This window comes from Heliangelus exortis, chromosome 2 (assembly GCF_036169615.1).
Source record: "Heliangelus exortis chromosome 2, bHelExo1.hap1, whole genome shotgun sequence".
Classification (NCBI taxonomy): Eukaryota; Metazoa; Chordata; class Aves; order Apodiformes; family Trochilidae; genus Heliangelus; species Heliangelus exortis.
Window position 1 is genome coordinate 124639770 of NC_092423.1, and position 25344 is coordinate 124665113.

Below are 25344 nucleotides of genomic sequence, written 5' to 3' on the forward strand. Positions count from 1 at the left end.
TTCTAGATGACAGTTTAATTGAAACATGATAGAGATAGCAAGTTTAGGCTGCACTTCTGTTAGCAGCTTCAATAAACCAAAGTAGTATTTGGGGTCTTTTTCCTATGCTGCTGAAACCTGAGGCACTGAATTCCCATCATCTTGCTTCTTGTTATATAGAATTAAGCAACTGCAAAGCTTCTTTCTGGACCTGAAAGAAAGAAAGAAATACAACAAAACAGAGCTAGATAGTTAGAAGCTCTTCTAGCAGAATTTATCATGCAAGCACCCAAACATTTCACCACAGTTCTGTAAATTCAGAACCCTCCTAAGACAAGTCATTTTTCTTCTGTAGGTAGAGATTGTCAACACTTGAAAAGTGAATGGGAATAAACCCAAGTATATTTCTGTTGAATAGAGATGATTAGCTCTTTATTTGCTATAGTCCCATCATCTCATGTACTGAGTGTTCCTATTTATGACCATAACCAACCAGCCTAGGGTTTGCAGAACTCTGGGCAGTTGCTAAGGCAGTGTGAGAAATCTGTTTCTGAGACTGGCTTTGCCTAGGGATTCTGGATAAAATGTTAATACAATTTAAACATGAACTCTCTTGTTTATTAAGAAAACAAAATAAACTTCTGGACCCAACCAAGCAGTACACACAATGTAAGCCAGACACTAGGATGTAAAAAATGTTCAGAAAACCTCCATAATTCCAATTTCTTTGCACAGGCCAGTTTCCTTCTTACTGGACTACCAGGTCTGATTCCCAATGACTCTTTTATTTTACACATTCAACCAGAGAGCTGAGTGAATACCACCTCTCATTTCAGCAGCTCTGCACCCTGCTAGAAGATACAGAAATGTGTTTGTAGCTGGAGGCCAAGCAGCAGGTAAGTGGTTGAACAGCTCTGCTACTGCACAAAAATCCCTGCTGACTCCTTTGGTGTGGCTTCTAAGGAAAGGAAGCTTTGGTGATCACTGGTTTCACAGGTGCCTCCAGCTACCAGTAACTACCTAATATGACCAATTTCATTCATACCTCAGATGACTGCTCCTTTAGGCTATGAAATTCCAACACATTTTGCAATGCAATGAAGAAATGGAATGTTTACTCAAATTTCTACTGAAAGATGTTACTGTAGGAGCTCACTTTCAGGAGAAATGGTTCTAGCCTGACTAGGAGTAGTGCATTTCCTGAGGTGTTAAGTGCTAACGTACCAGAGTGCTATTTGCAGCTACAGTTAGGACATTCAGAATGTCACAACATATTTGGATGTTTTCTGTAGCAGTTAAAGCATTTCATGCTGCATCTTAATGCTTGATGAATTAAGAGGTAAATCAACCACAAGAAAAACAAATTGAAAATCAGGCTTTGTTAGTCATGAAACCAGCATGTTTGTTTATGAAAGATTACTGCAAATCTGTGTGGTTTATACTAAACACAGTATTAGGTCTGAACAAGTCTCATGGATTATCCTCCTGGAAGTACTCTTAGGTGTTTAGTTAGGAAGAGGATGCCTACTTGTGCAAAAAAGGATCCTTCTAAGCAGTCAAATGGGCAATTAAGTGTCTCCATGTCACCTAGAAATGGAGATGAGCCATCAAATATACCTTTCCATTTGTCTCAATTCAGTTCATCTCAATCTCTTCAGGCCTGCAAAGGACTGCAATGTTAAGGTTTTTTGATCTGTTTTTGATACATCCATGGGGTTTTTTTTCCCCTCCTGTTCATGTGGTTTTTAGCTCTTCTAAACTACAGTTTCTACCTTTCCAGTTTTAGGCATATGAGAAATGAATCTGTGCTCAGACAGACAGACATAGGTTAGGTCAGGTGCCTGCTTTCAACAACACATACAAGAATTGGCTATTGTTAGCAGTACAAAAACATCATGGAAAAGAGTAACAGTTCTTTATTATGATCAGAATTTTTCCATCCACTGTGTTCAGAGGCAGTTACCAACATACTAGAACTTTTAGTGTCTGGATGTGATCCTGGAATCTAGGTGCTGAACTATAATTTACTCTGAGTTGACTTTACAAAACATTCCACTGCCATGATGACACACATTGGTTACAGAATGTAATTATACTATTACACTTCTTAATTCCTACCTGTTTGTCCTCTTCTGTATGTGCAGGATACTCCTTGGCTTTACTTAACCACAGAAGAGCCAGCTTTTTATTGTTTAACTTCAAGTATGTCTTCCCCAAAAAGAGCAAGTTTTTGCTGTAGAAATTTGGGTCAGCTGTATAGAGACAGGAGAAAAGCTTTGAATGAGAATGAGCAGCATAGTATCAAAGCTGTGATACACTGTCACTCCTTTAAATACATATTTTAGAAAAGATGAGTAGTTTGACATTAGATGAGAAGGAAGGTAAAACTTTTTCTTGCTCAATTTTGGTCTTATACACAGCTACAGTAGGAAGCAGCTTGTTACTTAGTACACTAAATGAAATGAGATTCTTTACAAAGAGCAAAGCAGTGAGCTGAATGCATTACAGCTTCACTTTGCAGATTCTGTGCTTTTCTAGACCTAGAAGATGCAACAATGAGCTTAGCAATTATAGGCAAAGAAAAAAGGGCACATTTCCTTGTTTCAGACCATGCACATAGAGAAAAAAAGGAAGACAGGAAGAAAACTTGAAACTGTCTGCACATTTAGCTTTTTTTTTTTTTTTTTTTTTTTTTTTTTTTTTTTTAAGGGAAATGTAAGAAATTGCTTTTATAAAGCATGCCTTGGCTATCAAGCATTATGAAGACTACTCTTGCCTATGGTTCTTACAGTAAAGGCTTTCTCTACTGCTGGATATAAGGTCAAGATTCAAAATGCTGGTAATTAAACCTTGTAGTTCTTACACAGCAATGAAAAAAAGACAGGTAAATTCCTGTAATACAGACTGAGAGAAGCTATACTAACAGGCTCTTATCCCCTCTTTTACCAGGTGGACACACACACTGCTATTTACCAGGGTATAAAATAGCTTTAGAAAAAAGCTCCAGCTGTGTCCATGATTGGCATATTGCTCTATTAAATATTAAAAATAGAATGACTTTATAGGTACGTAGGAAGTGGATATGCAGACATAAGCTGGATTAATACTTTCAGAAGTGCTGCAATACTTGCCAGATTTTTTTATAGTCACTAACTCTACTATTCTGTCCTTCTATTAAATAGAATCATTTAGGTCAAAAGTCCCTTAAGATAAAATCCAACTGCAAACTTAGTGCTGCCAAGACCATGGCTAAACCACGTCCTTAAGCACCACATCTACCCAGCTTTTAAATACCTACAAGGACTCCACCACTTCCCTGGGTAACTTGTTCCAGTGCCTGACAACCCTTTTGGTGAAGAAATTTTTCTTAACATCCAGTCTAAACTTTTCCTGGCACAACTAGAGGCCATTTCCTCTTGTCCTATCACTTGTGTCTTGGGAGAAGAGACAAACCCCCTCCTCTCAGATAGTTGTAGAGCAGTATGGTCTCCCCTCAGCCTCCGCCAGGCTAAACAACCCCAGTTCCCTCAGCTGCTCCTCATAAGGCTTGTTTTCCAGACCTTTCCCCAGTTTTTTTGCCCTCTGCAAGGAGGGACATGCTCCAGCACCTTGATGTCTTCCTTGTAGTGGGAGGCCTCAAACTGAACACAGTATTTGAGGTGTGGCAAAAGGATGCAGAGCATGAACCACTAACATCAGTCAAGAAAAACACTCAAAATATTATGTGTAAATACAGATAAATATAGAGAGGTGTTTTGGAGGTAAATTCTGAGATGAAGTGCACTATTGCAGTTCACAGCTGCATTCCTTGATACCCTGGGGAAGATACACAATGAACTTTTCCTTTAAACTTCACCAATAATATAGCTATATACAAATCTTTCATAGAATACTGTCTCCCCTTATCTTTCAGCTAGTCAGTTTTGCTTATTGCTTCCCTCCTGGAGAAACAATGGATCTATATTTTCTTTTAAATGTAGGCAGTTTTACTGCCAGTTAGACTGGCACTCTGATCCAAACAGCTTCTCAAATAACAAAGTGTGCTCTCTCTGTTGTTCTATTTAGAATACAGAGGACTTTTGAACTTCAAGAAATTTCAGAAAAAGTGACAAAGTTCTCTTTTTTGCTAGCTTCTTTCCCCTGCATTCCAGCTGAATGCCTTGGGGAAGGATATTTTGTTACTAATGAAGGTACTAACACTTCTTCCAAGACAACTCACAATACACTGATTATAGCATCTGTGTAACACTGAGTATCTCAGATAAAACATTACAATATAACAGTCTACTATATTGACCAGCACATTAAGCTGATATGCTTATCAGCATATCATATGCTATTAATATAATACCAAAAGATAGAGGCTTATTGCAACTCATCGTTCATAAGAAGACACAAATCTGTCCAAAAAAGCTAAAAGTATTACCTTCTTCTGCCATGTGGAAGTAATGAAGAGCCTGAAAAAGAGAAGGTTGTATTTTTCAAAATGGAGAATAAACTGAACAATCATCATATTAAGCCTGATGTGCATTCTCAACACAGCTGACAGGCCTCCTGACCATGATTTTATTATTATTAATTCAGCATGGCACTGATAGTTCTCATTCAATATACAATCAGATCTGACATCTCAACAAAACCAGTACTTTACCAACCATTCCCCTGCCACTTCCTCCTTAAGTACAGTACCTCCTATTTCTCTCTAGTGAACTGGATCTTCAATTTTTCAAGGTAATTTTGAATTTTATTTCTGCCTTCCACGATATCTACAGCTTCCCCCTGCCAGTTCTCATTTATTAGATGAAACTAATCTTAACACTCAGGTCATTAATGTTGACAAATACTTCAGGAAGAACCAACTCCCACAGAGGACCAGTTAGTGTCCTCTTAATGGACAATGAATGTTTATGAAATCCACACACATTTTTCAATTAGTTTCCCATCTTACACATGAGAAATTTCAGAGCATCCCTGCCTCTTCATGATGCTACCAAATGGAGGGAAAATATCATTAGAGAACTCAAAGCGTCAATGTATCTAGAAAACAGAATTTTATTTTTTTTTTCTGGAGCTCCATACTATCTGCATGGCTCAACTACATGTTCTGGGCCAAGCTTGATTCTTCAGCCACTTTTAAGTGCTGCAGAGCTTGGTTCTGGGACTGGCCTCAGTCTGCAATATTTGAAACTCTGGATGACACTTTGTATTCTTCCCACAGTAAATTTTCAGCAGAAGTTCCAAGCCTGACATTCCACTTAGATATTTTATTTCTTTTCAACCAGAACTTAAATTGCTTTCTGACTAACAGCAAGCAGCCTTCTACAATTACTTTCTAGTTACTCCTGCATCCTGCCCCCCCCCCCCCCCCTCCTTCCCTTAAAAGAAGAAAACATAGTGGGCTAGTTATTAGTTGATCTAAACAAATGGAGATGAAAATAGCTGCAGCAAGGTTCCTATTACCAAATTAATTTGCATGTTTCTATTCATACACAAGTGTTTAAATAAGATGCATACTTTATGTTAGACACCCTAGAAGATATACATCTGGACAGTATGTTTTAGGGCGTATGAGAGCAGGAATTTCCATAGCACAGATGAACAAATATGCTTGCAGCTGAAAAAAACAACCATACGTAACCAGGGCATGAGAAGGTACTTGTTAGTGGTAAGTAACAAAAAAAACATCTGGGTATTTTTGCTTTTAATATGAAGGGAGAAATACTAATAATCCTGGGAAATAAGTGTGTGTTGTAACACCACCATATACATCATCAACACTCCAACTAGTAGAGTTATGTGCAATAGATCATAATAGTAAATACAAACTAACTTACATACAGCTTGTTAATGTCTGCTGCACAAACTACATGAAAAACTTTTCACTATTCACATTATTCACTGTGCGCTATACCTGAAAAAGAGTGAAGATTTTTATGGGCATATATATGCCTTACTCTCATGCTACAGTCTCATTTTATTAATTACAGTTGTAAAATCAAAACTCCATGCTTATTTTGTAAGCAGAAGTCAGCTTTGTCAGGAAAATTAGTAAGAGCATATCAATAGCTTTGTGGAGCAAATAATAATCTGCAATACTTTTTCTGATTGTACCTCTTGAAATGTGGAGGTTGGTGGTGTGGCAAATAGTGTTGCAGCTATTTTTCTTTGGTACCATGGCATTTCAGCAAAGGAGTAACACCTGGAAAAAAAAAACAAACATCAAAACTTGTATATGCCCTTCACATTTTTCTCTTGTTTTTTTTGTAACATTCTCATATCTTGGACATCGTAATTGTTGTTTCCAACATGGCATTTTTCTTTTCTATATGCTACTTTTGTTTGAAAATACACCTTACCAAATGCCTATTAGATGAATTGTTGTAGCATCTTTTGGATTCAGTTCAATGGCTCTCTAGAGAGAGGGGAAAAAAAAACCACAAATGTGAAAAAAAAAATGTTCCAACATTTGGATTAAAATGCATTTCAAAAAGTATACTTGTTATTCTACTATTAATTAAACCAGATTAGCAGTGTGTAGAATTTCAAGGCACTATGGTATTTATTAGGTGCACAACTAAATCAGCCTACTTCTAAAAACTAAAGACACAGACAGATTTTTAAGCACTTCAGTTTAGTAGGTAATTAAGTCTTTTACAGAAGACTTAGTATGTTCAGATTTGTATTTAATTTCTGGTGACATAAAATTAGTAGTCCTTTATTTTCTCCAATATTTCTCCTTCACTGCTACACAATCCACAGTTTATTTCTCAACTGCAGTTATATTTTTATCTAGTTCCAAGAGCTGTTAAAAGCACTTAGATATTTCAAGACTCTCTTCCACAGGGACTCTGTTAACTGCAGAAGATAATTTGTATTCCTTGCTGCTGAGGCAAACAACACTGCCACAATAGCTCCCTCTACCCCCAAAAAAAACCCCCAAAATGTTCACAACTCTCATAGTCTACATACTGGATACATTAATGATGTCATGTGCAAAAAATATGTTTACATTACCTGAAAGTGCTCTTTGATAACAATGGCATTTCCAATTTTAGTCTTTATTCCTTCAAAATCTCCAACATCGCTGAGACAAATTCCATACCACTGTAATTCAAAGAACAAAACCAAAACATTTAATAAAGCTATTAGTAGTGGATTTAAGAAAAAAACCCAAACCTAGAACAGCTGCCACCACCATCAATGGCAACATGCATGTGTTAGGATGTGCTGTTCAGGCAGCAGCAGAGCAACCTGTTGGTCTGCATGCACAAGGGAAGTAATGTCCTCTTCTCATCCAGGATGCCAATACAATTGACTATATTTCATTAACTCTCTGCAGTGCAAAGCAGCAGAACAAAGCCAGAAGTATTATCAGTGAAACTCTATAGAGTTACTACTGGGTACAGAAACAGCATGGTTAATGTGAGGCACGTACAAAATTTTTAAGGCTACATCAGAGGATAAGCTAATTAATAATCAACCTGAGAAGTCACCTCTTCCCATGTTCCTGCACACATTTAACCACTGCCTATTTCCTGTAGACAGGAAATTTAGCTGCAAGTGTTTGAACTCTGATCTTCTAAAATAATCAGGAAGAATTAGAAACCAGACTCATTATCGAGAAGTTAAGTTTCACTGAGGTTTGCTGAAACAACGTGTCAACATTTGCTCCAGTTTCTACTGGCAGAAATCAAAGACCAAGAGTTCAGTTATTTTGCTTGGCTCACCTTGTGTGCTGCAGAATTTGATTCATTCTTTTCAAGTGCCCTTTTTGCACACTCGAAGGCTTCGTACGTCAGTTTTCTTTTCTCCTCTGCAGAGGTACTACTGAGCTGAGCCAGATCCCGGGATGCCCGTGCCAGCCTCCACAACAGCTCCGCATCCTCACTGGTTAGGAACAGGAACACGTTTTTAAAGCAACAACAAAAACAAAGCAAGCACAGATCTTAAATCAGTTTTTCAGCATGTATCTCAAGTAGGTGTTAAGACAGTAGCATATCCTCTGTCATTTTGCACAGCCCCAAGGAGAGCCCTCCATTATGCACTGCCTGATGGTACCTTTGTTCTGCCATTCTGGGCTGTGAAGCAAACATATCTGTGGAAAAGGAGTTTGTTTTCTCAAAAAAAGAGGCAGATTTAAAAAAAAAAACAACACACCACAGTATCATACCAGAACAAAAACAAACAAAAAAAAGACTACTTTGGTCTTAGCTAGACAGTATTTTTTTCAGCATTCCATTGATATGCTTACTAGGAGTGCTTAAAATGGTATCCATCTTCACTCTTTATAACTATACCTAATTTTTGAAAAACACAGATGAGCCATACCACTATGACAAAAACCTGTACATTTACACATTTATGTAACTATATGAAATGGTGTATAGTATGTTATAGCCAAAGGTAAGGGATTTTAAGTTTTATTATTTTATTGCTATATTGTTTTGAAACACTGCTTGCATTTCTGTACTTTTACCTAATGACTTTTTAAATTTTGGCTTACAATTTTAATAGACACTTTAATATTAAAGTTTAGAAAGTCTTTCAGAGGTTCTGGCTATACAACTCCCCCTCTTGCCTGCCTGCCTGCCCTCCCCTCCCCCCCAACAGAAATTCTGAAGTCAAAACTACCAGAAACTAGAAATATTAAAAAGCATACACAAGTTACTGGTAAACTCACAGTATCAATAACAACCAGTTTTCATACCTGGAGTAGAACTGAGTCACTGCTCACAGCACAACAGTCCTGCTCCAGTTAACACAGTAACACTGAGCTAGCAGGTTCTTTTTTCAATCCTATCACAAGGATGTTAAGTAACCCAACTTGAATCCTACTCCTGCAGAATAATTATTATTGTTATATACCTTGCAGCAAGCTTAAGCCTTGCTTATGACATGGTGTCCCTTACAGGCTACCACCTTCATTTGACTTCACAGGCTTTAACTTGCATTGCAGGCAAGAACAACGATTAAAAATAACTGAAAACTGCTGAAAACAACTGAATTTCTTCCAGAAATGTTCCAGAGTGAGACGCCTTGTCCCCTGTCTCCTCCAAAGACTCATCAGTTTGCAATGCATTTTGTCTTCTCCCCTTAAACAGTTTTTCCCATTTCACTTATCAATCATGTTTTGTGCAGCTAAGATGTAGCTACATGAGTAAGGAGCTTTTTTTGGTTCTGACTCAAATCCTAACATGAGACAAATGAAAACAGAGAAAACCAGCTGGCCAGCAATGAAAATGACAGAAAAACTTGAGTGTCAACCCCCACCTTCTACAGTACCAGTCCTTTCTTAGTTCTTTTTCAATCAGGAGGAAAAAAAATCAAGAGTCTTTCTTTCCTACTTACAAAAGGGTGAAAGCAAGGTTCTCCATAATATCACAATGAGAAAATTAGCTGACAAACTGATACAGAAGAGCACAGAAAAGAAGTCACAGTAATGTCTCAATGCAATCAAGTACCTATTTTTATGCTGAACCAGCAACTGATGCAGCTTTTCAGTTTCTCCACTCCCATACAGATAGTCTGCTTGTTCTATAACTTCTTCCACTTAAGAAGGAATTAAAATTGTGGAAACAGAAGAACAAATTATGTGTCATTATAATGTCATTGGGACATTATAGCATAAAAAAACACATTTTGGAGCATGACAACCAAGCTTAAACACAAAGAACAAATTATGTAGTTACTTGTAACCATTGCAAACAACTTACAGGAAGAGCAGGATTGTTTAAGTTGTTCCAGTTAACAACTAGAAGAGAAACAGTGCTGAATACATGCCTCTTAATGAAACTATAAAACAGCTTTCAGCAACAGAGCTTTGGATGCTTAATGGATTTAACATTCAAAAGCACCACTTTCAGTGCATCAGACTATTAGAAGGGATTTGTATTATTCTCTGTGAAAATGGCAGGAAAAAAAAATATAATCAGGAGGGAATGTGCAGTCAAGACCCAAGAGTAACAAAGTCCCTTCATTATTATACGTACAGAATTTAAATCTAATCAAAACCCCCAAATTTTTCAAAATTGTTTTTTCATTCTCAGTATGGTTCCATAGTTGTGCCAGAATATGACTGCAAATTGAGTGGGTCCCATGATCTTCCTCTCAAGCTAAAATGAAACATTGCTCAGTTTTCCAACTGAAGTCCTTAAGATTTTCTCAAACATGACCTCAAACAATACAGTACATTGATGGAAAACTCTGTGTGTTCAAGACACTAAAAGCAAAATAATTTGAAAAACCAGAATTGGCCTTCTAGAGTATCAATTAATGACCTGAGTACCCATTGTTCTTATGATACTTCAATTCAGACAATACTTTCAAATACATCAGAAATGGAGAAGCATCATTTCCATTCCTAGCTGAATATAATAATATATTAAGAAATAGATTATGCATATAGTACATAAAACATCATTCCAGAAACAGAAATATCAAACACCACACAATACAGGATTCTAGCCTGAAAACAGACGAAACAGGGAGGAAAAATAGCAAAAGCAAAGCAGATAGGTAATTCTATTTAAGTATAAAACTGCACGGAACAATGTACTCTTCTGCCTACAATAAAACATGGGAAAAAAAGAAAACTTTCAAGTGAAAAAAACTTGTCTAATTTCCTAAAGAACTTTCAGGTATGCCTATCATCCCTTTCGTATTACTCCCATGTCTGTGATCAAAACTCTAAGTCAAAACGTAAGCTCCAAACTCCCCCTTCTTAAAAATTGTGTTTATAAGCTTTCTTTTTTCAAGTTACTGAATATGGTGGTGATGTTTCACAGCAACACAGTTTGACTGTGTATATATATACATAAAAATCATTCCAGACTACTAAACACAGAAGCCCCCTCTTCAGTTTTAAAAGATCCCAGAATATCCATCACTGAAGATTAGGATAGGACAGCACTTTTGTTAATTTTTAACCCTGCAATCTCTAAGGCTTTCTATCAACCATTTCAAAGATAAGATAGTGGTCTAAGTGGACTTTGGATTTTGGTGTACAAGTTAAACTCTGTGGTACATCTTCAGCACTATCCTCAGGGTACCGTTATGTTTGCTTGTTGAGACTCCCTAAACACTATCAATACATCTAATGACTAAATGCTAAATGCTTACAACTCAAACTTCTGAACTTGTTTATCACCAGGTGTTTTATGTAAATTACTAGACTTTTTTCCTTCAAGACTAGTTTTCAGGCATTTGGGTTTTACCCTTATTTTCATCATACCTACTACTTGTCTTGCATAGAAAACACACTGACATTGCTTTTCTTGGCAAGAAAAATACCAAAGAAAAAAAAAAAAAAAAAAAAAAAAATACCAGAGGCAAGTAAGTAGTGTTATTTATGTTCCTGAAGGAAAATTTTCTTATTTGTGTACTGAGTAGCTGTCTTTAGTCTATTCCCTGAACCTCCTTCTATTACAGCAAATAGAACAGTTTCTCATCTGTTCCAAAGCCTACTGTCTGAATTTTTAGTTCTATAAATATCCAAGGTCTCTCTCTGAGACACAGAAAAACAGGTTATCTGAACTGAGTTCTATATAATATACATAGCAAACACACATTTCATATAAGCTCATTGTCCCTTCACTTAGGTTTACTCTCAAAACCCCTTAATTTACCATGTAACAGCCAAGTTCTAAGACTGAAATAATATCCCCTTTTAAGATGCTACTTTTCTTCCAGTAGGGAGACTATCTTTATTCAAGTCTGGAACAGGACTCTTATCACTTGTATTATTCATTTCTGGTAGGTAACACAAGGCTTTTTTGCCCCCTTTAAAGTGTCAAAATACCAAGACATTTCCCAATTTTGTATGAAATGCAACCTCACTATTGCTCAACCAGATTAAATGGGAACTGCACCATGTACATAATGAAATAGTCTAGAAATTGATTAAGGCTTGGTCTGCATTCCATATAATTCTCAGCAAGTTTTTTAAAGCTTGGGCAACAAGTTAGGCATCATACACTCTGTGTGTGTATGGTGTGTGTCACATCCTAGACAGGATCTGCTCCTGAATTTCCTTTCAGTGACACTTGAAAGAAGCATTTGTTAAACTGCTACAAGGCTACCCTGAACCACTTCAAAAGTATCCTGCCATGGAAACACACTGCAAGGAGTCTTAATGGAGAAAAAAAAAAAAAGCATCACACTATTTTCCTATAAAATTTTGGCACAAAGAACTTTCCCAATAGAGTTTCACATTAAAATAACCTATGCACTTCAAAATCTGAAAACATTACCTTTGAAGCTTGCATGAACCTCAGCAAGGCCAGAAATCAGCTTGTGAGCTTCATAAACCAAAAAGGACCCTGTTGAGAGCACAGCCACCCTCTGAAGGCTTTTTCTAAACACCTGTATGGGTCATAAGATATATACGAATAAACACTGCAATCGAGTTAAGTTTTCTTTGTTTCTAGCACCAGTTGCCTTTCAGCTTTTGAAGAGAGAAAAGATCTTACAAAAGCTAAAAAAATCACCAAGCCAAACTCTTCATGAAAAACAAACAAGCAAACAAAAAATAACAAAACAAACAAAAACCCCACAAAAACAACAAAAAAACCCCAACCACCACATGATCAAGAGGGCATTTTCTTACTCAGTTTTTTTCAACAGGGGTACATAATTACGCTTTTAAATAAGAACAGGGCACTTGACTGAACACAAAGCACAAATATGGACGTAACACAGGGTTAAAAAGCACCAAAAAAAAAAAAAAAAAAAAAAAAGTAAACTACTCGTGTTTTTCACTCCAGCTCAGGGCTGGCAGCTTGCGCAAAACAGAGCCCTTCGCTAGGTCCCGCGATCCCGGAGCCCCGACAGCTGCTCCCGCCCCCCGCTCCCAGGCCGCGGAGAGAACGCACGGCAGCCACACGCCCGTGAGAGGACCCCGCAGGCGGCCGCGCCCACCACCCACCGCCCGCCCGGAGCGGCAACCCCGCTACCTGACTCCCGCCGGCCCCGCAGCGGGCACCGGGCCCCCACCGGCCCCAGGTCGCGCCTCCCGCCTCCCGCCGGAGCAGCTTCCCCAGGCAGGCGGGGCCGCAGCGGAAGGGCCGCGCCAGGAGCAGCACCGCCATCAGAGGAGCCATCGGCACCGAGCGCCGCCGCCAGCACCGCCCCCGACAGCGGAGGAACCGGTCCGTCCCCAACCCGGTACGGGAGACGGGGAAACGAGGGAACGGCCGCCCGTTCCGCCTGCCGGGCCGCTAGCGCTACCGCTCCGAGCGCCGAGCCCCAGCCCTAGCGCTAACCCTAGCCCCAGCCCGGCCACCGGCCCGGGACGGGTCGGGTCGAGGGTGTGAGGCAGAGAAGGAGCCCGCGCATGCGCCCCGGGCCGCTGCCGCCCGGGGGAGGAGTGCGTCCGGGTGGCGTGGGCGCGGCCGCCGCGGGCGCCTGAGGTCGGCGGCTTTCGCTGTCCCCGGCAGGTGAGGAGGGGCGGTGCGGGCGCTCCGCAGGGGAGCAGCATTGCGCGGCGTGCGGCTGGCGGGACTGGGCGCTGGGCGATGTCCGTGGCCGAGGCAGAGCACTGGGGGGGCCCGGAGAGACCCGCCCGGCCCGTCGCCTGGCGGGGCGCCGTCGCCTTCCCGTGTTTCAGGGGCGATTCCTCCGGCCGCGCAGGGCGCTCGGTGGCCCCTTTGCTGTGTGCTTTGCTCCCCCTCTGCCCGGGGAGGGGGAGATGACCCCTTCCGCGAGTCGTGGCTCTGAGCTGCAGCCTGCCCGAGCCGCCTCACCCCTCCTCCTACAGCCGAGTGGGGCTGGGAGATAGGGCTGGGCCGGGCCGGACTGGGCTGGGCCGGGCCGGGCCGCCCCTCCCCGGCTGCAGGCGGTGGTTCGCAGTTGTCCTCCTCACCCTCTCTTACGAAACTTCCCCTCAGGTGTCCGGGCGCTTCCTGCTCCTGGAAACGAGCGGGTCCCTGCGGGGAGTCCGACGCAAACTTCTGGAGAGGTTGAGGAATCAATCAGTCGCCTGATCCGCCGCCCCTCAGGTACCGAAGCTGGGTGAAGTTAAAGCTGTTCGCTTTAACATTTCGGTCCTGGGTTGCCTGTCCCTGTGGCGGTGTAACAGGGCTCTGAAATGTGCCCGCACCCTTCAGAGAGGGGACTGTCAGAATTCCGCCATCGTCGTACCAAAAAAAGCAGATAGTGTGTTCTTCCTGAGCTGCTGTTAGAGCGGGTTGTTGTCTTTTCTTTCCTCATTTTTCGTGCAAAGCAAATCTTGGGTTGATAGGCGTGTTGTCATAATTTGCTCTTCCACTAGGGAAGTGTTAGAGTGTGAAAGTTCTTTGCTTTTGCTTCCATCTTCATGTCTTCAAAGTGCATTAAGTACTCAAAGTAATAGGTGTCACCCTTCCCCTAGAACTTAAGTTTGGGGGGTTTTTTGAGTTTTAGGTTCCCAAACGTTCAATTTAAAAGACATCTCTGTCGTGGTAAAAAAAAAAAAAAAAGTTGATTTAATACAAGTAACTAAGAGTCAAACTTAACCCCACATTATTATTTAGTTTTCAACTGATGTTTTAAATTTTACCTTTATGTATGTGTGAGATATTTCAGTGATAATAGGATATTCAGAAGACTAATAAACAGTAGGAAAAGCAAAATGAAAACAAGAAAGATGTGTGGAAGAGCAAGGAGAGCTAGACAGAGGTATTTTTCTTTTGTGTTCTGGTCTTTTGAAGAATGCAGTGTTTTTCCAACAAGTATGTTTGTGTTCATATCTAAGAATTCATCTATATGAATTCATTATATGTGAGTGTTAGACTAATTTTTGTTAAGCTGTTGAAAGCAAAAGTCTTTCTGGTAGCTTGAATAACTAAGCCATTATTAAATGTCATCTGCCAGAATTCCAAGGTAGCAGCACTGTACCCACAGTGTTTTTACAGCTTTGTGTTATGCCCAGAGCATTAAATATTTGTACAGAATTTAAGGTTAGAGGAAAGCCATAGTAGCTGTTTTGTACAAACACCACCAAAGTTCCTTCTTTTTGGGAGTACAAAATTAAACTAGCAACTCCACAGAGAGGTTAATGTTACCTGAGTTGGAGTTTAGATTTTTTTTTTCCCCTTTTTTGATTCAGAATCAGATGGTGTAATTTTCACGGTTTCCTTTAGAAAATAAGTGACAAAGTTAAGTAGTAAGGTATATATTTTTTCTTCCTTATTTGTTCTGTTTATTTTTTAGTGGGGAAAAAAAGGGTGCTATGCCAAACATAAGTAATACATGATCAAGTTAATATTTGTAAGTATTATCTCTTGTTAAACCCAACAAAGTTACTTTTACTCTTGGATCAATTAGGCAATGATTAGTAACGGCCCCTTCTGGCATCACATTTGAAGCTGTGCAACTTGTGGAGACAATTAGACAGGAAACAATTATGGTGCTCTTTATTGTTTTATGATTAATTTATTTGATTTGTCTTTAAGATTGCATTAGATGGTACTCAGGGATCTTAAAACAGCATTCTTAAGCATTTGAAAGATTTCTGAAGGTAGGAATTTTGGGACTGGGCTGCTGGGTCTGAGCTTCTGTTTATGAAATAGTCTTAATGATTTGGCTTGCTTGCTTGTACTTTATGGTTGAAAGAAGATGGTAACCTGTTGATCCTTCCCATCCTGTAGCTGGATGGACTGTACATGTTCACCCAGTGCTTTTTATCCAAGGCACAGTTAGACCAGCTTAGTTCTTAGTGGTTGCAACTTGCTTCTGGTGCTTCTCACTTATAGGAGGGTTGTTACAAAGTCCTCGTGGTAGGTGGTTAGCACAATAATAACCTGGTGGTTCCAGGAAGCAGTATGAATGCTGTTTACCTGTGTTCATGGCCACTGCCTGTGTATGCAGCTCATGTATGGTGCCTCCCAGCCACGGTCAGTACAGAGTGCAAGTAGCTGCTGTGTTGCAGAACTGGAGGACAGCTGACTGGAGAGCTCTTGGTTTGCCTATGGGAAGACTTGAAATACATCTGAGATGTAGTAGAATGTAGCTTTGTGACTGTCAGTTTGAAGTTAGCATTATTGTTTATACTGAGATAGAAAATGGTATGCTGGATCATGGTGGAATAGTGGTTTTATGGATTTTTCTTAGGCAGCCTTTGGCAGCATGGGAACGCATGAGGTTTTTTAGAGCATAAGCTACCTTGAGAGCTTGTAAGCCACTGATTCTGGTCTGCATACTTTAAAGCACTATCACCTTATCAGAAAAAAAAGCATTAAATGAGTAGGACCAGAAAAGTCTTACTCATGATCTTTGTTCTTAAAATCTTACAGAACTTCTCTTGCTGGACTTTTAAATAGCTAATTTACATTGTACTTTGTTCTCTAACAAAAGCCCTGAGTTTCCCGTAAGTAATCTTGACAGTGCTGCTGTCATGGACACATAAAACTACTGGACAGGTTCTTTATGTTTAAAGCAGCTGTAGTTCCTCAAATTATATGCATTCAAACCTGTTACTTTGACTGATACATGGGAAGAATAACTGTTGTTTTTAATTTCCTTTCATTTCACATTTTAATGTTACTCTTGAAGCTTTAGCCTTCTGCTGAGAAGCCCAGAGGCACGTGTCTGAAGTATGTTACCATAAACTCATTTTTAAGAACTGGTATTTGTAACAAGGAAGTGTTACAACATGCTAGCTTTGAAATGGGCTGCAAGAAAGATTAGTCTAACACATGTGCTCTCTTGCATCTTGTTTCTGTGATACAGTAGAATAAACCAGCACATTTTAGTGAGTTTCAAGTTTTTCTTTCTTCTGTATAGTGTTAATTATGTAAAGTCAGTAGCTCTACACAGTGAAATTGCAATGAAAAATGCACAATTTAAGATACTATTCAAATTGCATAGCTTGTATGGTTTTCCATACAGAAAAATATTGTTGACAGAAAAATATTCTGATAAAACTTACATGCAGGAAACACTTTTTTTTTTTTTCTTTTTTTTTTTTTTTTTTTTTTTTTTTTTTTTTTTTTTTTCCCCTGACTCTGAATGTTTCTTGTTTAAAACAACCAAATGGTGAGGTCAGATTGGTGTGTCTTAATTTTCTTGATCAGGGCACAATATTACTTTCTATAGTTTATCTCGCATGGATCAAAACATCACTCAAAATTGTTATAATAGTTCTGTGTGAGGAGGATGCTGGGAAGAACTCTCAGCATTAAAAATATACCTAAGAGGTGGACACACATGTTTATAAATAAAAAGGTCAACAGAAGGATATGTAGAAGTGGCTGTCTCTAAGTTGTCTTGTGAACAAGCATCCTGGAAATCAATTTAATAGTTTCTGGTCTGTGAAGTGAGATTTTGTTTTTAGAAATAGAATTCTAAATATGATCTTTGGCAGTGTAACAATTGCAGATTTTATTTTTTTTATATATAGTAACTATCTACAAATGGTTGCCTGGCTTGCTAAACCAGTGTGCTACCAGTGCAGTAGATAAATATTTGAACTGCCTGAGTACGATGAGGCTTGTATAAATAGATGATTCATTTCCCAAAGAGAAAACAGTGTCTACCTTCTCACACACTCACATACATCAGATTTCTTAAATACTAGTGCTTATTTTTTAAATAAGTAAATTGAGTCCTGTGGTCAGGTTTTATCAGCATAATCTCACTTACTCAATTAAGAATGGTATAATTCTTTCATGCACACTAAATAATATGAAGAAGAATAAATAGAGAAGATACAGCTTACTCTCAATGATTCATGCAGCACATGCAGAGCTCCAACATCTATAGCTCTTTAACTTCTGAGTTCACATGTGAAGCATCTGTGTGCCCTCTGCAAGGTCTGCAGTGACTGCAGTGTTGTGAGAGACGTATCTACTGTTTATGTACAGAGTTTCACAACTGTAAATACTGGTTTGAGTTAATGAGATAGGACTTCTTCTCACTAATAAATATTTTACTAACTTTTAATGTTTATAATGTTACTGAAAATCAGGTTGCATATGGCTGCTTACTGTAAAATGTATTATAAATCTATCACAAACAATCACATTGTCTTTTTCCTAAGTGAAATATCAAAATTAGTTCTTGAAGTGCATTAGGAGTATGACAGACTTCTTCAAACCATTGTATAAATATTGTGTCCTAATATTCTCAAAACCTCTGAGGAAAATGCCTTGCATTATTTTTCATCTTGGATTTTTTCAAAACTGGATATGGAAGAGATTAAAGGACCATCTCAGGATTTGGGAAGTTTTGGTTTTGTAACTGGGTTTCAGGTTGTGTATCTTCTGCTTGGATAAATGTGTGTTCTTATTATGAGTTGCCTTTTGTCTAATATGAATGCAATTATTCAGTCTCAAACAAGAGTATTTGTACTGCAAAGAAAGGAAGCAGTTTTATTTATTCTTCCTGTGTGCTACAGGATGCTTTTTGTACAGCATCTCTTTTGCTAAATCTGCTCTTTTCCCACATTAGAAGCACAGTGGGAGGGTTGGTGACTTGAGGAAGAAGAGAGGAAGTAGCAGTATCGACATATTCATGTGAGAAAGTACCTGTGCTGTAAGAGAAGTGGGACATGCACACACATGAAGGCTAAGTAGGAGCAGCTGATGGGAGGGTGATAGCTACAAGTCCTTCCAGGGAGTCATAATAATATTTTTCACAGAAGCTAGATTAAGAAAATTCTGTTTTGAGAAATATGTCTCAATACAAATTTGAGCTTTGTTGAATTTCATGGAAACTGTTTTTACTTGCTGTTGTAGCATTGGTGATTATTACAGCATCATTTTGTCAGCAGAAAATTGGATTTTTTTTCTGGAAAAAGCCAGTAAGGAGCCATGCACTAGTCTGTGTTGGATTCTATGGCCGAAGCTACTGACTGTTAATAAACTTTGTCTGGCAGCCAGGAAAGCAATAGGGAGTGGAAAATACCAGTAAAAAAAGAGAATCAGAAAGAGGGAGCAGGCTGCTTTTTAAAGGTATGTTTTCTAAGCCTAAAAACCTTTGTTTAAAAAACAATTTAGAAACTTAGAACTCAAAACTTCACTTTTTTTTCCCTCTGACTGATATTCAGTAAAGTCATAGGAGCAAAAGATACTGAATTATGGTGTCATGTTGAAGTGCTTGGAAGATGTAGGAGGATTTCACATGCTTCTTAATAATGTATGTGCATGGATGTTTGGGTGGTACCTTTACAGGTCATTTTTTTTTACTTCAGTCTCCGAAAGGTGCATCTATAAGATGGTAAAACAGATGGAGAGGCAACGTGAAGAATGCCCTAGTGTAATAGAGGGAAGCCTCAAGCAAATTACCTCTGCTTACAGATTTTTCCTTCCATCCCCCCCAGCTTTTTTTTTTTTTTTTTTAATTGAACATTTGTCTTTTCCATTTTTTTTTCTTTTTTAGCTCTAAAAAGAGTTCCTTTTCACCAAATGTCATATGTATGAAGTAGGTTAACCCATATGTATGAGTTGGGTTAAGTGTCATGTTCAGGTACACTGTCCATGTATGATGTAAGAGAGCTGACTAGATAGCAGCAGATGCCCTTCATTTCTTAGTCTCTTCAGTGTCAAGGGCAGTTGTACTGTAGAGGCTTGTTTCCTAAAGAGGTGTTGGAAATCATCAGCTGTATTCCTGAAGAGGAATATAACAGTAGAAATTTTTTAATATAACAAAAAAGTGCTGCTGTGAGACCTAATCAGGCTTGCAAATGAGCATTATCTCAGAGTAGGATTTTTGACTGATGGGGTTTACAGGATGTAAATTAAAGTTTGCAGAGTTTTATTGCTGGAGTTTAAACCACTGTGCTTTTTTTGGTGCTGTATCCTGTTATGCATTTGGGTCTTCAAGCATTCTAAGAAATCTGATCTTATTTCTTAATGTGCAGGTTTTGAAATGAGGTTTTATACCTATGTGGCAAAACCAAGGATGAGTATGACAGTAATACTCTGATGTTGGTACATCACAAATCTTAAAATTTGCATTTGGAGCTTCACATTTTCTGACAAGCTAACAGTTCTAATGATCAGTCAGAGAATGAACATATTGTGAAAACCCCATTGTTTCCTTTTTAGTCAGTTTTAAAAATCTTGATTGCTGTTGTTGCTTTCCAGATTAACAAATGGCGGCGCAGTGTGTGACGAAGGTGGAACTGACTGTAGCCTGCACCAACCTTTTGGACAAAGATATTGGTTCCAAGTCAGACCCACTGTGTGTGCTTCTTCAGAACACGAGTGGTCAGCAGTGGTATGAGGTACAGTGTGGTGCCTCTCATAAATCTGTTAAAAATACTCTAACTTATTGGACCTTTTAAAACACTGGAGCATATGATTTAATTAAAATATTTTAATTATATAGCAGCACCTCTAGATACTTCTCACTCCCTATAATGTCTGTAATAGTTATGCAGGTTGCACACTAATAATTGTTTTCCAATAAATACTTCTACCAGCTTTGGTTTTAGCAATGTTCTCCCAGCTGCATGTGGACCAGTATAAGATATGCCTTCCAGATGCTTAAATGTGCTTTTATAAATAGAGTACTCCAAAACTAGAGTCTCATCCTGACAATATACCATTTTATGTTGGTCTTCCCTATGGAGGAATAGATAAGTACTCCTTACAGGGAGCAAAGTAAAACAGGTACTCAAAATACATCTGGCTTACAGCAGTGGGTTTTGTAATATAATGTGGTTATATGTATTTGATGAAAGATTTACAGGAAGATACAGCTTTATGTTAAGAAGAGCTTTTGAAAGAGCTTTAATAATAGACTATTTGATTTGAGTACTTGTTGGTGAAATACTGGATAGAGTGCTGTCTTTCTAACTGCAGGTTGATCGCACAGAAAAAGTCAAGAATTCCTTGAACCCAAAGTTTGCCAAGAAATTCCTAATAGATTACTATTTTGAGCTTGTTCAGAAACTTAAATTTGGAATATATGACATCGATAACAAAACCTTTGATCTGAATGATGACGACTTCTTAGGAGAACTTGAATGCACACTGGGACAAGTAAGTATGCAGATGATTTCTCGTATAATTAAGAAAATACTAGTTAACCCCTGATCAGGAACAACTTTTATCTTATCACTGTGTTTGTGTGTCCTTGGGATCCTCTTAAGTTGAGTAGGATTTTTTTTTGTTTGTTTTTTCAAGCCTCAGTTCAGTGTATATACACATTATTTGCAAAAAGTGTTGAGATGATGCCCTGAAATATATTCTAGAATGGTGACTGTCCAGATGGCTGGCTGAAAGTAAGTGGGATGTCAATAAGCCCAAAGTAGTAATTGCTGTTTATTTACTCTAATACTCAAATTCTTTTTTTTATACTCCACAAAAAGAGAATTGGTGCATAGCAACGTAAGTGTTCACATGGGCTGTGTTAAACTTGTAATTTGCTTTCCACTCAAGGCAGGCAGTGATTCTGTTTCTGTCTACTGCTGATTTCACTGCCATTTCCTTGTCAAATTCTGCTGTTGGTACTATCAGAATTAGGCAGCTTCCTCTTAACTTGGTTCTTTTGAATAGATCCTTTGAAGGCACTCCTAGGAGAGTCGTCTTGGCATTTTTCCTCTTCTGTGTCTAAAGTGTTTTTATATTATGTCCATTATAAAGATGGAGGCATTGTGAAGTGAAATTCAGTGGCAATTTAAAATTAATCATTAATTATTAATATAAAGAATGACCTGTGGGATGAGTGGACACACTTTTGAGACAGCATTGCCTGAAGAGGATAAAAAAATTACTAGAAACAATGTAGGGGGGGGCCTAATGTCTGCCTATGTGACAGACATTGTGTTTATAAATCTGTTTGCTGAAGCTATTTAAGAAATGTGGCTTGCATTTGTCTGAATGCTATGTATGACAAGCTGGAGAACAGGTTGAGAGAAGCTTAAGGTATTATCTTTGTTCATGCTCATTGTGGTACTACAAGGCATTCTAATACATATTGCTCCTGAAATTCTGCATGTGTTCATCAGTATATGTATTTTAAAATTTTGAAGTGTTACCTATTTAGTTATAGGGGATGGTGGGAAGTAAAGGTAATGCTGTCATGAAATGACAGCAAAATAAAATGAAAATACCTCGCTATTTCATTTAATTTCTTTGAAAATCTTTTACTTTGTGCTAATAATGCTTGATATTCAAATTTTGTCTTGGCAGATAGTTTCTAGCAGGACTTTGACAAAACCATTAATGCTTAAAAATGGCAGACCTGCTGGAAGAGGAAGTATTACGGTAAGATAATTAAATAATAAAGATATTAATAAATCTCTTCAGTGTTTAAATGTTCTGGTTTTTCTTCTTTAGTTAGTTGAGCACAGTGTGGCAGACCTACAGTGCTGTAAAAAGTATCTAAAAAAGTATCTAAAAGCATTTTTTTTTCCTTCCACTAACATTTCTTTGTCATCTAGGAGAGCAGCCTACCTTCTACATCTGTAAGTCTGATTGCATCCATCAGATAATTAGAGCATCTGATATGCAACTGTTTGGGCAGTATCTTTAGTCATCAGTGTCATCATGTAGTGAATCCCAGTGTCAAATCAAATTGTTTATCCCTCCCCCCAACACCAATTTTAACACTTAATTTGCCAGAAAATAGGGTTTATTTAGTAAACCTGTCATAGAGGTGTTGTGAATGTGAGAAAACTATGTAGTTCCTGAATACAAAGTAAATATCTTGCTTTGTTTGCCTATCTAGATTACAGCAGAAGAAGTGAAAGATAACAGGGTGGTTTTATTGGAAGTAGAAGCAAGAAAACTGGACAATAAGGTATATGGGTGGTTGGTGTTCTTTGGTAAAGTAATAAAATCAGAATCTTGTCAGAACAGTAAACATTAAAATGTTCTTTCTTATTTTTTCTGAAGTAATTAATTGCATTAAGATATTTTTTCACTAAAAGTTTGCTTCAGGGTAACTTCATTGCCTGTGTTGAAATTAATGATATTTCTAAATAAGGCAAGTGAATTGTAGGAATATTCTGTGAATGGCACATTTCAATTTAAATGTAAATCTTTAAATTTAATGATAAAGATAGGGGTGTTTTGGTACATCCATTTGTTTGAATTGTGGAAATGATTACATTTTAGCTCTCAAATAAATGGTAAAGAGTGTACTTGAAGTTTATAAATCTGTTATGTTAAATATTTTGCGTCTAAAAATACTGTCTTTAGACAGACTTTAAAAAAAAAATTAAAATAAAATAATAATATTATTATTCCCAGTTGATTTTTTTGAAATGGATGAAAGCATTAGTTTCTTAACTTTCTATCATAGTACATATTACTGTAAGTATTTTGCTTGAACTGTCAGGTATTTCATATGTGGACCTTGAAGAACTTTTTATGCTAAAGTCAGACTTGCATTTCTTAATCTAAAGCTTTTGTTCCCTCAATACTTAGTTTACTTTTTTGTTAATCTAAATGTGTTTTAACTAGTGGTTAATGACATTCATGCCCCAGGCTGTTCTGGGATAATTACATGTTCTTTAAATACAGGATTTTTTTGGAAAGTCAGATCCTTATCTGGAATTCCACAAGCAGACTGGAGATGGAAACTGGGTGATGGTTCACAGAACAGAGGTAGGTTATTTTCAGTCAACAACCTAAATATTAAGCTTGTTAGATTTCCTGTGTCATAGTATTAGAAGTAAATGTAAAAAATGTAAATTTAAAAAATGACAGAGCAGTCTGGTAGTTGACATGCAAACCAGCTGGAAATCACCACAGTTCTTCCACAGATTTTCTGATGAGGACAGGAGGCCTACCTTACTCTGATTCTGGTTTAGGGCATCCTACTTTAAAGGAAAGTACTTTTGTTTTGTTTTTAAACTTCCTGCAATTGAAAAGAAAGCTGTTTTGAAAAGGCACTGCATGCTCACACAGCGCCTTTTATTTCAGTGCTACTTTGAGGTTAGACCTTGGACTGTGCTGTTCTTATGTTAGTGTCATGTAGCTGAACCACTTACTAATGAAAGTAATTATACTGAATGCTTGCATAGCAGGGGCAAGCCAAGGATAGTGCTGAGTGAGGGCAACCTCAGTTGAGCAGCAGCAGCCTTTCACCCAGGAGGAGGTGCAGAGGTCCCGTGGCAGCAACTGACAGAATACGTTCAAATTGCCCCCCTGTAGTGGAAGTTCAGGCTGTAGTCACAGCTGAGGTACTGTGTGTGTTTGAAGTGGTGACCATACTGATTTTGAAGCACAGATATTGAAGAAGTGTAAATCCTTTTTGTCACAAATTTATAAATAGCTTCTCTAATCAGGTGATTCTTCTGCATAAAATGTGTCTTTCCCATGAGGATTTCACTCATCTTCAATGTCAGTAATGAATCCAGAAGCCTTGAACTGTCTGGAAAACAGTCTTATATATTACAGATTTTAAAAACCTCTCTATGTTTCTAGCTATTATTTACTGGTTTAATTTTCAAAAGAGAGATTTCTGTTTCTGCACTTCTACACTGCTGGAAGTATAGCTATTACTATTATTAGGTGTTATTAATTAAGTTTTGCTTGTTGTGTGTAGTTTTTTGTGGTTTCTAAGCTTGTTATTTGATGTACTGAGTATACTACAGAGACTTTCCAGTTGACAAATTATGAAGATCCTGCAGTATTATTCTTAAATATCATTTATTTAGCATTCAGCGTGAGACTGTGTGCAGTAGTGTCTTTTTATCCATGTGCACTGTATCATGCTTAACTATACCATACTGCTCAACTATGCCATGAATTTCTTTTCAGAATAAATATAAGCTAGAGTGAACTGTAATCTCCAGAGCATTGATATATTCAGAATTTCCAATGTAACCTTTTTCCATTTTTTTTTTACTTTTTTTTTTTTTTTTTGCTAAGTCACGCTTTTGTATGTCTTTGTATGTGTATATGTGTGTGCTAATTAAAAAAAAGTATGAAATTATAAACTTAATGTTTTGCAGTGTAGTAGCTGAATTATATGTAGATCACAGTGAAGTGTAGCAAAATATGGAGCTGAAGGATACTGTCTGTTTTGGATAATAGTTCTACATGTTAGCAACATGTATTTTGTTTGCCCTGTATGTTAGCATTTGTATTGCAGGAAGTGATTGACAGCAGCATTAGTCAACTGCTTTTGCTTAGAAAAGTCACAGCATGAAACTATGACTGATTACAATGACTGCTTTCTACTCTTATGCTTACTACTATTCTGGCTTTTTTGGTTTTTTTTTTTTTTTTTGCAGGTTATTAAAAACAACCTGAATCCTGTCTGGAGGCCTTTTAAAATTTCTCTCAATTCTCTGTGTTACAGTGACATGGATAAAGCAATCAAGGTAGTGCATATGAAATATGTATATGAATCAATGCAATAAAAAAGAAGTCAGATATGTAATAAATGAAAGATGTATCATCCTAGTTATTCTAATTCTTAGTTGAAAGTCAC

General features: G+C 38.0%; 2 protein-coding genes across 3 annotated transcripts in view; one reads left to right on the forward strand and one right to left on the reverse strand.

Moving 5' to 3' along the window:
• On the reverse strand, window positions 1-13300 carry RMDN1 (regulator of microtubule dynamics 1). Its single transcript, XM_071737885.1, has 10 exons — window positions 12930-13300; window positions 12228-12339; window positions 9441-9528; window positions 7707-7866; window positions 6994-7083; window positions 6336-6391; window positions 6091-6178; window positions 4406-4436; window positions 2098-2231; window positions 1-190 (listed from the first exon to the last, which is right to left on the reverse strand). The coding sequence occupies exons 1-10, from the start codon at window positions 13074-13076 to the stop codon at window positions 152-154; spliced, it is 945 nt and encodes a 314-aa protein (XP_071593986.1). The 5' UTR covers window positions 13077-13300; the 3' UTR covers window positions 1-151.
• The window catches only part of CPNE3 (copine 3), a 26482-nt gene continuing 14415 nt past the window's right edge, over window positions 13278-25344 (forward strand). The window contains exons 1-8 of one of the 2 annotated variants that reach the window (XM_071737883.1): window positions 13278-13412; window positions 13863-13973; window positions 20040-20179; window positions 20760-20939; window positions 22092-22166; window positions 22630-22701; window positions 23427-23510; window positions 25145-25234. In XM_071737883.1, the coding sequence (XP_071593984.1) occupies window positions 20048-20179; window positions 20760-20939; window positions 22092-22166; window positions 22630-22701; window positions 23427-23510; window positions 25145-25234 (633 nt within the window). In that variant the 5' untranslated portion in view covers window positions 13278-13412; window positions 13863-13973; window positions 20040-20047. Of the gene's footprint in view, window positions 13413-13862; window positions 13974-15202; window positions 15223-20039; window positions 20180-20759; window positions 20940-22091; window positions 22167-22629; window positions 22702-23426; window positions 23511-25144; window positions 25235-25344 lie in introns of those variants that run through there. The other variant, XM_071737884.1, reaches the window with a different exon arrangement.